Raw genomic sequence first — 15,384 nt, forward strand, 5'->3', positions numbered from 1 at the left:
TACTATAGGATATATATGTGCCTAGAGAGTTGCCTCTATTTACCTTCAAACTAGGAAAGAACATAAAGGATCACCTTGAATATTCATCACATTCCCACACACAGACCATCACCCTGATTGATTCATGTGGCCGAGAACCCCTCAAAAGCCATTTTAAGTATGGGAATTGTGTGGTGTGCAAATTTACTCAAAATATCGAATCAGTGTGTCCACAATTGCATAAATATTGCACTGAGACACTTTTCTAGTTGTAATACATCAAATTTTATTTATTGTATATGGCGCCCATGCAACCAAATCGATATAGGTCAGACAGCTCAACAAGTCAAAGTACGGATTGGTCAACATCGAAGCAGAATCAAGTGGAATGCACTGAATGCTCCTCTGGTACAGAATTACCCAGAAAAGAATCATACAACTGAAGACATCAAACAGCAAGTCGTTGAGGTGGCTCAATGTCTAGAGAGGGTAGCACTGAACTTTCTCTTTGGTGTTACAAAGAATGGAGTGTAAATGGATCATGAAATGTGGCTTAGTAAAGAGAGGAATTAATCCAGCAGAGGAATGGTAGACTTGTGTGTCTTCAGCATTAGACTGAAATTGGCCCTATAAAAGACTCAAATAAAGCTTGCATTTTGTATTCTCTTATTATAAAGACCTATGTCTCAAAAATGACAACTTGTTGCTCTTGATACATTACTCATGATATTTGTCTAGAAAGAGTTGTATATATTGTACAGAATGTGTTGAGTAATAATTGTTATTGTGACCAGATAATAACCCCACCTCCAAAAGCAGGCACTGAGACATGGAGTATCCCCAAATGCAAATTGTATTACCTCTTGATTAGTACATATTTTCAAATGATTGCCTTATTGCCATACACTTAATTTTAGTTGTTTACTTAAGATTCTCCTATTCTCATTTCCACAATGGAATCGTCAGACCCCATCTAGGACACTGACGGTTCCGTGGGCAGCATTCTAGAATTACCTAATTCTCCCTTTCATTTTTTTTCCCATGAGGGAATTGTCAGGCTCCATCTGGGACACTGACGCTTACCACGATCTAGACTAGACTTCCACCCCTGACTCTCCTGAGACAGTAACAGTCCAAATTCCATTGCATACACGCGCCTCTTGTCTCCATTGGGAGGCAGCCATATTCAGTAGCATGGGCAATCAGCCCACTCTGCAATACTCACACTGACACCGACGAGTTATTACACTACAGTGCTACATGAGCTGGTGTTTATCCACCCGCTGCCTCATTTGTGATTTAAGTACTCATGCTGAATGAGTTCATTGTTTTCTTCTATCATCCTTTTTTCACAACTACTTACACATTACATTCATTACTCTTGCTCAGGTACCCTCGCAGTGAGTAGACATTTTTGTCATCACACTTTTCACTGGTTTGGACATAGCTATTGGTACTACTTGGCCAATGTAGGTAAACGTTTACATACACATACATAAATCCATGAATACATTAGACCACAGTTCTTTGTTATCATTCTTTTCAGATGTCCCATGCCTCTTTTTGTCCTGATGAGTCCTCGTACCGTGTTGAAGGTTGATACATTGTCGACATATATATATATATATATATATATATATATATATATATATATATATATATATATATATATATATATGTGTATGTGTATATATATATATATATATATATATATATATATAAAACAAACAACAAAATTGGATATTGGCCTAATAGCTGTCTATTAACCTTCTTGTTTGTTAAAACACAAACAAAAGCAACTGTGGCTATACTTCATCTTCACTTGTCTTGCAACACACTTGACTGTAGTTTCTTTTTGTCACTGGGACACACTGCACTTTCCGAAGGAAAATCAATTGTGATATGAAAAATGTATACTGTTTAATATAAGCTTAAAAGCTGTTTTTGATATATGATGGTCTGAAAACATATTTTTTTATTTCTTTGCTTTGATTGTATGCAGTCAATTTGGCTGATAACAAATGAAGGAATTGTGATTAAGGAAGTCTAAACAGCCATAAAGCAGAGTGCAGTGTATTTAAAATGCTGAACATGTACTTTTAACTTGTGCAAGTCCTGGTACTGGAAAACTCTTGAATTAATTTTTCACTACTGTGAGGATTACCTTGTTACATTTAATGAGTTTACAACTTTCACTTGGGAGCAAGTAGGAATGTCAAGTTTGATCTCTAAAGAATTGTAATTTTAAACCCTCTTTACTGCTAAACGTGGATTTTAAGTCACAATTGTAGCAATGCTGCTTTGAGATAGTTGGCATTTTCTTGTCCTAACCATTTGGTGTCTGCCGCCTATATCCTGGGTCGGGACACATGACTAGGTGTAGGTGGCATTCGGTCTTTGTGTATTACTCCAAGACAGTGAGACAAAGGGGGAATAGATGTTGGCAGGGTGGGCCATCACTGACTTGATAAGGGGGTGAATCTGTCACCTACCCCGCATGCAAATCACAAAGACTTTGCCTCAGCAACATGCACATCACAAAGACAAACTCACATAAGATTTCACACTTTCCATTTGTGCCCTCAAACAACCTGGGGCCAGAGCAGGGAGACAGGAAATTCAAGACACCTCTGAAGAGAGAGGACTTTAGACGTTTCTCCTACTTTAAAGTGGGCAACAGGTATAAATATTGGACGCTCAGACACAACTCTTCAGTAACTCCTGGTGCTGTGAATAATACAGAAGAAGGACACTCTCCTATTCTCCTGTTTGAGGCTTGCTTTGCTTGCTAAGAATGAAGTCTGAACCTGCACCCTTCATCCCAGGCTGAAGTGACTCCAAGGTTCAGCTGACTGACCTCCTGTCTGAGCTACAGTAATATAACAACCTCCAGAGGACTGAACCATCGGTTGTGCTGAACCATCGGTATAAATTCATGTTTTGTATTCATCAAGAGGCAAGATATTTGTTGGTACAGGGTATTCAAGCTCATATTGAAGGAATTCTTCAGTCTGAATCTACATCAGTGGCAATCCAACATGCATGTAATGCTTTAGCGTTTGGGATGCTGGCTTTTGTAACAGTCTCGTAGGCTGATATGGGGGTTATGACAATAATGTGTTTCCCTGGGCCATAGGTCTCTCTTTCATGACAGCTATCTGAACGGCAGTCAGAATCTTTTTTGTGGGAGCAAAGGGTTGTTCAGCTGTGGAATATAGGTGTGATTTGTATGTTATGGGTACTGTATCACCTTCATTAAATGTTACATAGGTGAATCCGGTGGCAGCAGCAATTACTCTGATGACCATTTGTTTTTTTTTCACATGTGTGTAAGTGTTTTGCTTCAAGCATCTCCTGCTACAGTGCTCTTAGAATGCTTGAAAAGTCAGGGTGTATTAAATCAAACAATGGTTTTATGCATTGTGCATAGTCTGGAATGTAAGTTTTGCTAAAGCTGAAAAAGACCAATAATGATTGCGGCTTTTTAAGGTATTAGGTGTTTGTAATTGTGGACATTTTTCTAGAAAGTGGGTCACCAGGCTCTTTCCTCCATCAGATAATGTGTATCCCATAAACAGGACACTGAGATAAGCAATTTTAGTCTTTTTTAAATTGAATTTATAGCCTATTTCAGGAAATCACAAAACAATGCGGAATACCCTTCGTAGATGTTCCAAGAGGTCAACATCCATAAGGTAGATATCATCTACATAGGAATCTTCCTCTGGGTCAATCTCACGTAGAATCAATGTTACATGTGCTGAGAACAGTCCAGGATAGTTTTTTTTTTTTACCCCTGTGGGAACTTACAACATTTTCTTTGCGAGGCTAAAACACTAAGGGGGTTATTCTAACTTTGGAGGAGGTGTTAATCTGTCCCAAAAGTGACGGAAAAGTGACGGATTTACCACCAGCCGTATTACGAGTCCATTATATCCTATGGAACTCGTAATACGGCTGGTGGTATATCCGTCACTTTACCGTCCCTTTTGGGACGGATTAACACCCCTCCAAAGTTAGAATAACCCCCTAAATGCTGTTAAAGTTCGGCTTTCAGGTGCTATATTTTGGCAGAAAAACTTGTTGGAGATATCCAGGGTCGTTTGTTTTTTTTGCACACTAAATTGTTAATCAGTGCTGTGATGTGTGCATTTTGGACAGCAAATTTGCGTGTATGACTATTTAAGTGACTGTAATCTAAGACAATTCTGTAAGAACAGTCTGGCTTAGCTACAGGAAACAAGGGGTTGTTCAGTGGTGAGAAGCAGGGTGCAATTACACCCTGGTACTCAAGTTGTGTGAGAATTTCTGTTACTGGTGCTTTAGCCTCATGTTTAATGGGATATTGAAGTTAAGGCTGTGGTTGTGATCTAATATGTATTATGTGGTACGGAGAGTCTCTGTCCCACCCAACACGATTGGGATACAGCGCAGGGGCTTGTGCTAGTACCCAATGAACTGCGTAAGCTTCACCTAATTCCTTAGGAACAAGAGGTGAGAAAGAAGGCATAATAACTCTTCTCTGAACTGAGGATTGTGGGCAAATGCTGGTGGCCAATCCATTTCTGCCAAAAGGATATCATAGCACGGTCTCAATTTGTCCCAGAATAATACTTTGTGTGCTCAATGTCTCCTTCGAGTATCAATTTCTATTTGTAAATTCTGTCGGGGGAGGACTCATGTCTGCGGTTTTGACTTCTATATAGTGTTAGTTGCTGTCACGTCCAGAAGCCCTTGAAGATTCTGGCAAACTCTTGTGACCTCTGCTGCGCTGTCTAGCAGTGTCAGTGCCCACTTCCTATTCTTCAGTAAATCTCTCAACATGCGTGGCATTTCAGGTGGAAATAGCTGCCACCTTTTTCTTTTTAAATTGATGCTTCTGTTAGGGAAGTTTCTCTTCCCGTTTAATGGAAGTTTAAACCGAGTGTTGTGAATTTTTTCTTGTTTTCACATACTTGTTTAATTTTTCGGAACGCCCACCTCTCTCACTTCATTTATCCGATGAGTCCTGAAAGGAACGAGATTGGTGTGTATCAGTACATTGATATCACTCGGGAGTTTTCAAACTATCTCTATTTCTTAAATCGTATAATTTCTCAGAGGTCTCCAGATGCAGAAATTCTCCTCTCTGTTTTACTTTATCTTTATTTTGTTTTTGTTTATCACAGCATTTTGTAGAACGTTCAGTTGCTTGATTTGTAGAATCCTTATTAGATTTACCTTGCAGTTGTGGTTTACTCAGTCTGGCTTCCAAACTATCCTGACCTATACTAGAATAGGTCTTGAAGATAATCTCTGGCAGCTCGTGCTTCTGATCATGTATAGGAATATCCAGGAGCTGCATGCAGACTGCCAGAGCTAGCGCTTCCTCCCTTAACCTTACGTAATATTATTGAGGATACTGTGGCAAAATTGCCCATTAATTGCATCCCCAATTCTAGGGCTGGGGCAGCCGCGAATTCATCCTGAATTTGTTTTACACACTTCTGGAAGACTTCCAAGTGTTGGTGTACCGTGTGCAGTAGTGTAGAGTGCAGCAAATACTGCTCCCCATGTGGCGCAGTTGTCCACTGAAGGAACCATCCCTAATGGCAAGCACATTGTGAGAATCTGTGTTTATCTTGGGGTCTCATATGGGGAAACACTGCTTCCAAAGCACTTAGGAGCAGATTTATGGAACATGGCGCTGCACTGAGTGCAGTGCCACCATCCCTGTGCCCCTTAGCACCCCACTACCGCCACCATTTAAAATACAGCACACCATGGCATGGGGTAGGTTGGCAATAGCATAATTTTTCATGATGCTTGTTGAACTTTTTTCCTTATGTGGGGCCATCCCCAGTCTTTTTGCCTCCTTCCTCCTATTTTTTTTGACCTCTCGCTGTTGGCGCTAGGACTCTGAGCACTTTATCACTGCTTACCAGTGCTAAAGTGCAGGTGCTCTCCCATCTAAAGTTGGTATGATTGGCTTATACCTAATCGGCATATTTAGTTTACCTGTAAGTCCCTTGTACAGTGGGATCTCTATACCCAGGGCCTGTAAATTAAATACTACTAGTGGGCCTGCAGCGCTGCTTGTGCCACCCACTGAAGTAGACTTTCAAACTAGTCTCAGGCCTGCTAGCGTAGGGCCTGTGTGCGCAGTTTTCTTCCACAGGTACTTGGCATAAAAATTTCATTGCCAGGCCTAGAACTCCCCTTTTACTATATGGCAGTCACCCCTTAGGTACACCCTAGCTAGCCCTATGGTCAGGGTGCCATGTAGGTAGAAGGTAGGACATGTGCCAGGTTGCGTGGCCTGTCCTGGTAGTGACAAACAGCCTAACTTGGTGTCTCACTGCTGTGAGTGCTGCCTTCTCATAGGATTGCATTAGAAAAGTCCTGCCTTATTTGTAAGGAGTATTGTCTGATTTATGAGGGGTAGCATAGGCATGTTTGGTATGGTTGTGATGGTGATAATAAATGCTGCTTACTGGTGTAGGTGCATTTTGTTATTACTATTACAGAAATTCCACTTCTAGAAAGTGTGCATTTCTCTGTGCTTATGACTCTGGTGTTTTGCAGCTTGACTCCAATCCACGTCTGGGCAGAGTGATAGTTGGGGCTTTGTGCATACTTTTCAGACAGCCTGTACACAGGGAGGGTGGAGGTGTCACAGAGGTGCATCTGCATACTGAATAGACTTCCTGGGCTGAGAGAAGGGCGAAGCGGGGCACACCTAAATTTGTAAAGGCTGTGCCCTGGCCTCACACAATAGGGTTGCTTACCCCCCACTGATGTTTGGAGCCTGTGCTGAAGAACAGAGGGGGCACTCCCAGAACCAGTTGTAACTGACTGGAACCTCCTCTCCCTACCATTGCAAAACATTGTAAGGACTGAGTATAAGTACAGGGGGATATTCCCCACAATTTGGAGACTCTTTGAATCATCTTGGAACTGGACACAGAAGGCTGGAAGGACTCACCAGGGACCGCCATGGACTGCTGCTGTGCTGACCTGTGACCTGCTGGGTCACTGTGAAGGACTTGTCACCTGCTGCATCTTCTTTTGCTGGCTTGTTGCTGGGCCCCTCCACCTGTGGGCCTTTCTCCAGAACATTGTCTCCCAGGGGCAGGGTGCTGTGGCCCCTGACCTCTGCATCAATTTTTAAGCACAAGAGGTGCTTCACTCCGTTACTGAGTTGAGCGCTTTGGAAAGCGCCTCTTTGGGGATTTCTTTAGCGCTTATAAGTGCTGCCCCTTTCCTATGTTTTGCACCTTAAAAAGTGCTCATCTGCTATGAGGGGGCCTCACCACTGCGACGTTGGTTGTGTGCCCTTTAGTGCCGGCGTTGCGCTGTCCTTTGTGCCCCCGGGGCATGAGAAGACTCGATTTAGCAAGAAATTGGAGCGAGAGCGCTCCTGTCGTGCCCCCAGGGTGAAGTGCGCTCCGTGGAGCGTTCCAGGGGCACAGGCAAGCACCTACATTGGTACCTGCCCTTTCCGACAGCCGGACGGGCCGCCAGGTGCTGCTGGTGTCGGTGGGCAGGGACGGAAGCCTCATCGGAGGCTCCCTCACCCCACCAGGCCCCTGTTGGTTCCATCTGCCGGGCAGGGGTAAAAGAAGCCTCACCGGAGGCTCCCCCTGCCCCCACGAAACTCTGGACCTGTCTTCATAGGCCGCGGGTGGGGCGGGAACCCCGCTTGAGGTCCCCCCACTCCACGGGTCTCCCTTTGTGGCCCCTTGTGGGCCAGTGCCAGTTGGTGGTCTCCCCCCGCATTGGAGGGCCAGTGCAGGCCCGGGGGGGACCCCAAGAGATTGCGGGCACCAGGAGGGGCCCAATACGAATCGGACGGGGTGCGTGGCACCCCCTTCCCCCGTACATTATCCTGAGGACTTTGGCTCCCCCTTGTGAGGGCTGGTTGAGGCCCGGGGGGCTCCCAGTGATTGCAGGCCCCTAGAGGGGCCCGTCCACAGCACAGAGGAGGTGCGTGCCACCCTCCTCTGCCTCAAAGGATACCAGAGGCCCCCGTTTTGTGCAGCAGAGCGCCGGGCACCATTTTTCGCCTTATAGGCACTGGAGGTGCCTTCATCATTAAAACAGGTATTCCCTAAAGGAACCATATATTTATTCTAAGTTCTTTCTACAGACTTTGTGGATACATATATTGCCTACCTGCTTTATGATATTTTACATATGTATAAAAATGTTCCTATTATGGGCATACCATACTAATATGTTTCTATGACTTGCCATATGGTTTATAATGTTCCTATTATGGGCGTCTATGATATTCTTATGACAAGTGTTTTGGTGTGACAACGTGTTTCCTGACTGCTGCTTATGTTGCAGAATACTGAGTAACCTGTGTGTTATATGTGACTACTGTTACTTTGCAGAGTAACTAATGTGTAACGTTCTGACAACTGCTAAGGTAGCCGGATACTACTGATATGTGATGTTTGGTCTAATAATTGCATTGTGTACAATACAGTATATTTTCATATAACTTGCTGTTGTGTTTCCTTTGTGGTGGGGATAGTGTGTCACGTGTGTTGTGTGTGTGTTGTGCAAACGCTTTACATATTGCCTCTGGGATAGGCCTGACTGCTCGTGCCAAACTACCAAGGGGATGAGCAGGGGTTATGTTGGACGTGTAACTCCCTTGCCCTAACTAGAGTGGGTAGGTTCTGCCTGGCTGAGGTGCATATCCTAGCCAACCAGAAACCCCATTACTAACAATGCTATTGATGTACTCTGCAGGAGTAGCGCCAAAATATTGAACTCCTGAACAATTGAATATTGTACTCCTGAAGAGTACATAAGGGCCTATTCAAAAAATGGAAGCCCCCTTTTAACGCCTGCTCGAAGCATGCGTTAAAAGTGTCATAAAAAATGACGCAAGAGACTCTCATAGATTTCCTTGTGCCATTTTTTCGGCCCCCCCTTAACGCGGGGATTGCCCCCTTTGCAAAGATTATGTCTGGCGCAAACATAATGTAGCGCAAAGGGTTAAAGATGCATGCATTGCTCCACTCTGTAAATATGATGCTGGGATTTCGGCCTCGTTGGGCCACATTAACGTAAAAAATAATGACTCTAATGTGGCGCAAGGTGGTCCTAGGGGATTATAAATATGCCCCTTATTTATTTGTGCTAACCAAAATGGAATTTCTTCAAGTTTGGTGGGTATTTTACCAATGATCGACTGTTCTGTCACAGGATTGACGCCTGCCATAATCATATGTGGTTGCGCCGGAGCAGCCCTTGCTGGGGCAGTATCTAATGTTTGCACCACAAATTGTATTAAGGGGCATATTTATACTCCGTTTGCGCCGAATTTGCGTTGTTTTTTTCGACGCAAATTCGACGCAAAACTAACTCCATATTTATACTTTGGCGTTAGACGCGTCTAGCGCCAAAGTTCATGGAGTTAGCGTAATTTTTTGGCGTGAACACCTTCCTTGCGTTAATGAGATGCAAGGTAGGCGTTCCCGTCTTAAAAAATGACTGCGATGCATGTGCGTCGTATTTATACTCCCGGGCAAAAATGACGCCCGGGAGTGGGCGGGACTAAAAAACCTGCATTTGCGCCGGATTTTAGCGCCTGGGTCAGGGCAGGCGTTAAGGGACCTGTGGGCTCAGAATGAGCCCAGAGGTGCCCTCCCAAGCCCCCAGGGACACCCCCTGCCACCCTTGCCCACCCCAGGAGGACACCCAAGGATGGAGGGACCCATCCCAGGGAAGAAAATGTAAGTTGTGGTAAGTATTTTTTTTAATTTTATTTTTGGCATAGGGGGGCCTGATTTGTGCCCCCCTACATGCCACTATGCCCAATGACCATGCCCAGGGGACAGAAGTCCCCTGGGCATGGCCATTGGGCAAGGGGGCATGACTCCTGTCTTTGCTAAGACAGGAGTCATGTTAATGGCGTCAGGGCGCCCAAAAAAAATGGCGCAAATCGGGTTAAGACGATTTTTTTGCCTCAGCCTGACTTGCCCCATTTTTGGATGCCCAAACGCCATTTTTCCCTACGCCGGCGCTGCCTGGTGTACGTGGTTTTTTTTCACGCACACCAGGCAGCGCCGGTCGGCTAACGCCGGCTAACGCCATTCAATAAATACGGCGCCCGCATGGCGCTTCAGAATGGCGTTAGCCGGCGCTAATTTTTTTGGCGCAAAACTGTGTTAGCGCAGTTTTGCGTCAAAAAGTATAAATATGGGCCTAAGTGTCTATATACTTGTACTAAACCAATAAGTAGGCAGTGGACTTCTGCCACTGTATTAGCATTTGGGTGTGGTGTATATGTGGTCAGCTGTGGCCATGTAGGGCCTTCATTACTCAAATGACCTAGTCTAACATTTTGTGCAACGTGTGGTAGGGTGCCATCAAGCCAATTTTGGTGTTCTTGATAAGATAAAGGTATTTCTAAATATGCATATGCTGTGTTTTGTGTGGGCATGTTAGCAGGAGTGTAGTGATGAAATGCAAGTGTATTCTCATCCACTGCCTGAAAAGTGACCCAAGATTATGGGCTTTCAGTTCTATATTCTGGATTTCTCAGGGAAATCGTGGTGAAACAGACCTTACCCCTTTCTCTCAGTCACATATGTCTCACAGTTAGAAAGACAAAACAGAAGCAGGACTAAGTTCAATAAGTTTTATTGAATCAACTGCATTCTATGTAAAAATGCATGTATTGTGATTATAAGGAGGATAAAACATAATAAAAACAAGGCAGTGACAAGGAAAGTGAAACATAGGAAACGTCCCACAATACTTTCACAACAATGGTTCTAGAATCCCTACCTGCACTATGTAGGTTCTATACAAGAGCATGGCAGTGTAATCCCTAATCTGCCCATCAGGCCCCCCAGGAGAACCCCATACCTCTGATTGTAGGTAAAGAAGAGGTCTGTTGGTCTACTGCAAATCAAGAGTGTGTCAGGTCTCAGCAGAAACTGCAAAGGCGACGTACAGTGTACAATGGCAACTCGTTGGAATTCCCCTTTATTGTGTAGGGGTCAGTGAGATGTTTTATAATAAAACACCTTGCATTCTGAAAAAACTGTCCTGATGTGACAACAAGTATATTTCTGTGTATGACAGTTGGGGACATGATGAACAGTTTGTGCTGGCAATAACTCGTAACCTATCACGTTCAGCCTTGAATGGAGCACAGAATGAAAATGTTGTGCAGAGAAAAGAATAACAGAGGTCTGTGCAAGAGGACAAGCTTACCTACAACAGAGCCTGCCTGAGCTCTGCTGACCTCTGCAGGAGTGAGTACCTGATCTCCAAGAGGTGACCCTCAGATCCTGGACCCTTGGTGTGGCATTTGTTAAACTCCTCCATGAAGAAAAGGAGCAATCCTGAAGTTCTGGGCTTTTCGCAACCGCAAATGGTTCTGTTTAGGCTAAAATATTGCTGCCTGTGCTGAACGCTAACACAAACGTCCGGTGAACCCGACTCTTAGTGCTACAATATTGAATCCTAGTCTGAAGCACTCCACATAAAATAATCCACCAAACAATGCTTGTTTACAAAATATATAATAGAAGTTATTCCAGTCTCTTGCTACACAGAAAAGTTATTTTCAAAATATAAAAAAAGTAGAGATCAATGATGATGTTGTGTTTCCAGTACGGAACAAAAATCATAAGCTCATGTGATAAAGAAATACATATGCCCACAATGCAACAGCAATATGTCAACACACAATAAACCGGCAACGTATGAATAGTTCAGACTGACAATGGAAGGCACTATTAGCTCTAGTTGGTCCTTTCTTATATGATGTCAATTGGACATCATTTAAGAAATGAACAACTATTACTAACTGTGCTTCCATTGATTTTTGTTCTATACTGGAAACACAAGATCATCATTGATCTCTACTTTTTAAATATTTTTGAAAATAGTTTTTCTGTGTACTAAGAGATCAGAATAAATTATGTTATACATTTTGTAAACAAACATTATTTGGTGGATTTGTTTATGTGGTGTGCTTCAGACTGGTATTGAATATTGTATTTGGTAATTACTGTTGTAATTACCATCTCTCATGCTCTGTGTTAGTACCCACCATCAGAATTGCTTGATAGCGGTTATACAGGTTAGGATGTGTGTGGTTTTGTTTGTTTTTCCATTGCTGCAGTTTGTGATAGTCTTCGCACTACAGTGATCACCAGCGATGGCCAGCAATGCAAGATCTACCCTTCACACTACAGCATAGACAGCCCGCGGTGACCACCAATGTGAAACTCCAGCAACAGCCGTCTGTGACATCCACTAGATATTCATGCTACAACTATGACCGTCAGCGTTGCCAACCTGCTCTCTGAGCTATATTGACGACGATTCGCAATGCTCTCCCTGCTCCTCGCAACCTCCTCCACCGTGAACTGTATTCTTTGTACTAGAATTTAGAAGATAACTTTTCATCTGGGTCAACCTGATCCCTGCATCCGGCCTGTGCTCCATGGAGGTCAGCCTGAACTTGTGACTTTCACTCGATCTCGATCAACCACATAACGGCGAGTGGTGTTTACCTTCAGGAGCTATACTAACTTATATCTTTACAATTGAATATCTCTGTTTTATGGATTTAATTTTTGTTGTTTTGGTGTCATATCATTTTGCTCCATTTTTTCTAAATTGGTTTGGAATTTTTCTTGTGTCGTGGTTTCAGTTTATTTCTATTTGTGTGCTGCAAAAATACTTTACACATTGCCTCTAAGTTATATGTGACTGCTTTTGTGCCAAGTTACAAATTGGTTGGGCAAAGGTTAATTTGGGGTTTGCTTGTGTTTCCTCTGACAAGAATTGTGGTCGCTCCTTGAGTATGGTGCCCCCTAATCAGTAATCCAATTTCATGCACAGAAACAAATTAATATAGCAATTGAGGTGATGAATTACAAGTAGACTTGAAGACTGAAAAATGTGGTTGAGAGAAAAATGTAAATATTGCTATAAAATAGGATAAAATAAAATAAATATCAATTTTTCTTTGTTTGTATTTTTAGATTTCAGTCTTCTGTACCAGTCCCATATAAAGAACATAAGGAAGCTTTGCTCCAAGCCTTGGATAGGCTTGGTTGGCCTATTTCATCAGATGATGTGGCATTATTAGAGGAAGAGATAGAGGCTGGCGCTGCGTACATACAGCAGGCTACTGAGCTGCAGCGGCAGGCAAAGGAAAAGGACACGGGTCCACACTCCAATGTGGAGGAAGAGGTGCGTTAACTAAGTCTCACTAACTTGTTGGAAGACTTTCTCGTTCACAATGCCTCGTTCATTTCACATTTTGTTCATTTTTAAAATTGCGTTTTTAATATTTTATATGACAACAACGATCTTTAAGGGTACAGACTAGCATGAGTGCAATTTAGATGCCCTCTATACATTTCACATTTTAAAAACTTTAAAACTATGATAGCTATTTTTTGATAATCACTTTTACATATGTTTTCGTGCACTTGCTAATGCTGAACATTTTTGAAGAATGTTTGTTTAGTACACATGATAAAATGAATTTAGGAATTTTAGTGATTCAACATTTATAACCTTGGAACAGAAAGAAAACCTATTGATCCTTTGAAGCACACCAAATATTAGATCACTGTAGGAACAACCTGCATAATTATGTTATCCTGATTATTTAGGCTTGTCACTGAGAAATTGTCTCTTTTTGCTTCTTGGTAAACAAGTGTGGAGATTCATATCCTGAGGAGGCCCTCAAACGGAAATTGGTGCTCTTCGGAGACACTTTTTTGTTTTCCTGTGCAAGGGGAAAACCTAAATTGGTCAGACTACCCTGTAGCCTTGCAGGAGTAGCACTTCTGATACTGATCTGCGCAAGCCCTTTGGTAGTGGCAACATAATTATACTTTCTGGAGCGCAGTGGCGGCACCTATAAACTGTCTATGGGCCTCCCTGTGCAAATTGCTTTCAGAGGCTTGGGGGAGAATAGTGCACTTAGGGGCATATTTATACTCTATTTGCTCCAAATGTGTGTCAAACATTTTGACGCACATCCGGCGCAAACCGTGCACCATATTCAAACTTTGATGCCCGAGCCCGCGGACGTCAAAATTCCTCCATGTGCGTCATTTTTTGGATGCGGGAAACTGCCTTGCGTTAATGACATGCAAGGTAGGCGTTCCCGCCCAAAAAATGACTTTAAAGCCTGTGCGCCTTATTTATACTCCAGCGTCATTTTGATGCACAGGAGGGGGCGGGCCTTAAAAAATGTCGCACAGCCTGATGTGTGCCGTTTTTTAACGCCTGGGTCAGGGCAGGCGTTAAGAGACCTGTGGGCTCACTTCCATGGTCTCTGACCATGTAAGGAGTCAAGAGGTGCCCTTCCCTGCCCCCAGGGACACTTCCTGCCACCCTCACCCACCCCTGGAGGACACCCATGGATGGGGGGACCCATCCCTGGTAAGTACAGGTAAGCTGAGGTAAGTATTTTTTTTATTTTTTTTAAATTGGCATCGGGGGGCCTAATTTGGGCCCCCTACATGCCACTGTACCCAATGACCATGCCCAGGGGACAGAAGTCCCCTGGGCATGACCATTGGGCAAGGGGGCATGACTCCTGTCTTTGCTAAGACAGGAGTCATTTCAATGGGGGTTGTGCATCAAAAAATGGCGCAAGTCCGGTTTGATGCATGATTTTTGCCTCAAACCTGACTTGCACCATTTTTTGACGCACAACCCCCATTTTCCCCTACGCCGGCGCTGCCTGGTTTGAGTCATTTTTTTTACTCTGACCAGTCCGCAGCACTGGCTAACGTCATTCCTTAAATAAGGCGCCCACATGGCGCGTAGGAATATCGTTAGCTGGCGGTAAAAAGTATAAATATGGGCCTTAATGTTTATAATTATTTGCATATATGTGAAGTTTATGAATATTATGAGCATGACTTTTGTATCACTGATCTTGATCATTCAAGCGTGACCGCACAGTAATCTTGAAATATACCAGTGCCTCTCTATAGTACCTGTAGCTATTTGCAAAGATATATCTTTATAAGATTGATGCTTACAAGATAGAGTTGGGCAGTGACCTGAGCATAATTCCTCTCCCATTTCTTCTCCCTCAGCTGGTTGATTTCCAAAGCTTTCTGGAGTAAATGTTTCCCTCCAGAACAACACCTTGGAATGTGTACTTGGTCATCTTTTCAAAAGTAGTGGGAAGTGTGGTGTGGAGGATGCACTGACTGATTGACAGCGGGTATTGTCACACTGTCTGAACGTGGACAAATAAACTGGAGTTTCCTTCCAGATTTTGTCCTTTCTGCATTAATTTGGGTGTTCGTGGACACCACCATCATGAACTTTAAAAGTTTATGATTGAAACAAAATAACTCTATATTGGTGGAAAGATTGCGCCCCTCCTTTAAACAGTGTCTTGATGGTTAC

The 15,384-nt window shown here is 43.3% G+C and overlaps 1 protein-coding gene across 3 annotated transcripts in view; it reads left to right on the top strand.

Moving 5' to 3' along the window:
- VWA3B (von Willebrand factor A domain containing 3B) overlaps positions 1–15,384 on the top strand; it is an 829,217-nt gene that overhangs the window by 461,890 nt on the left and 351,943 nt on the right. For all 3 annotated transcript variants that reach the window (XM_069204269.1, XM_069204271.1, XM_069204270.1), the window contains one exon: positions 12,984–13,194. In XM_069204269.1, coding sequence (XP_069060370.1) covers positions 12,984–13,194 — 211 coding nt within the window. The remainder of the gene's footprint in view (positions 1–12,983; positions 13,195–15,384) is intronic.

This window comes from Pleurodeles waltl, chromosome 8, assembly GCF_031143425.1.
Source record: "Pleurodeles waltl isolate 20211129_DDA chromosome 8, aPleWal1.hap1.20221129, whole genome shotgun sequence".
Lineage (NCBI taxonomy): Eukaryota > Metazoa > Chordata > Amphibia > Caudata > Salamandridae > Pleurodeles > Pleurodeles waltl.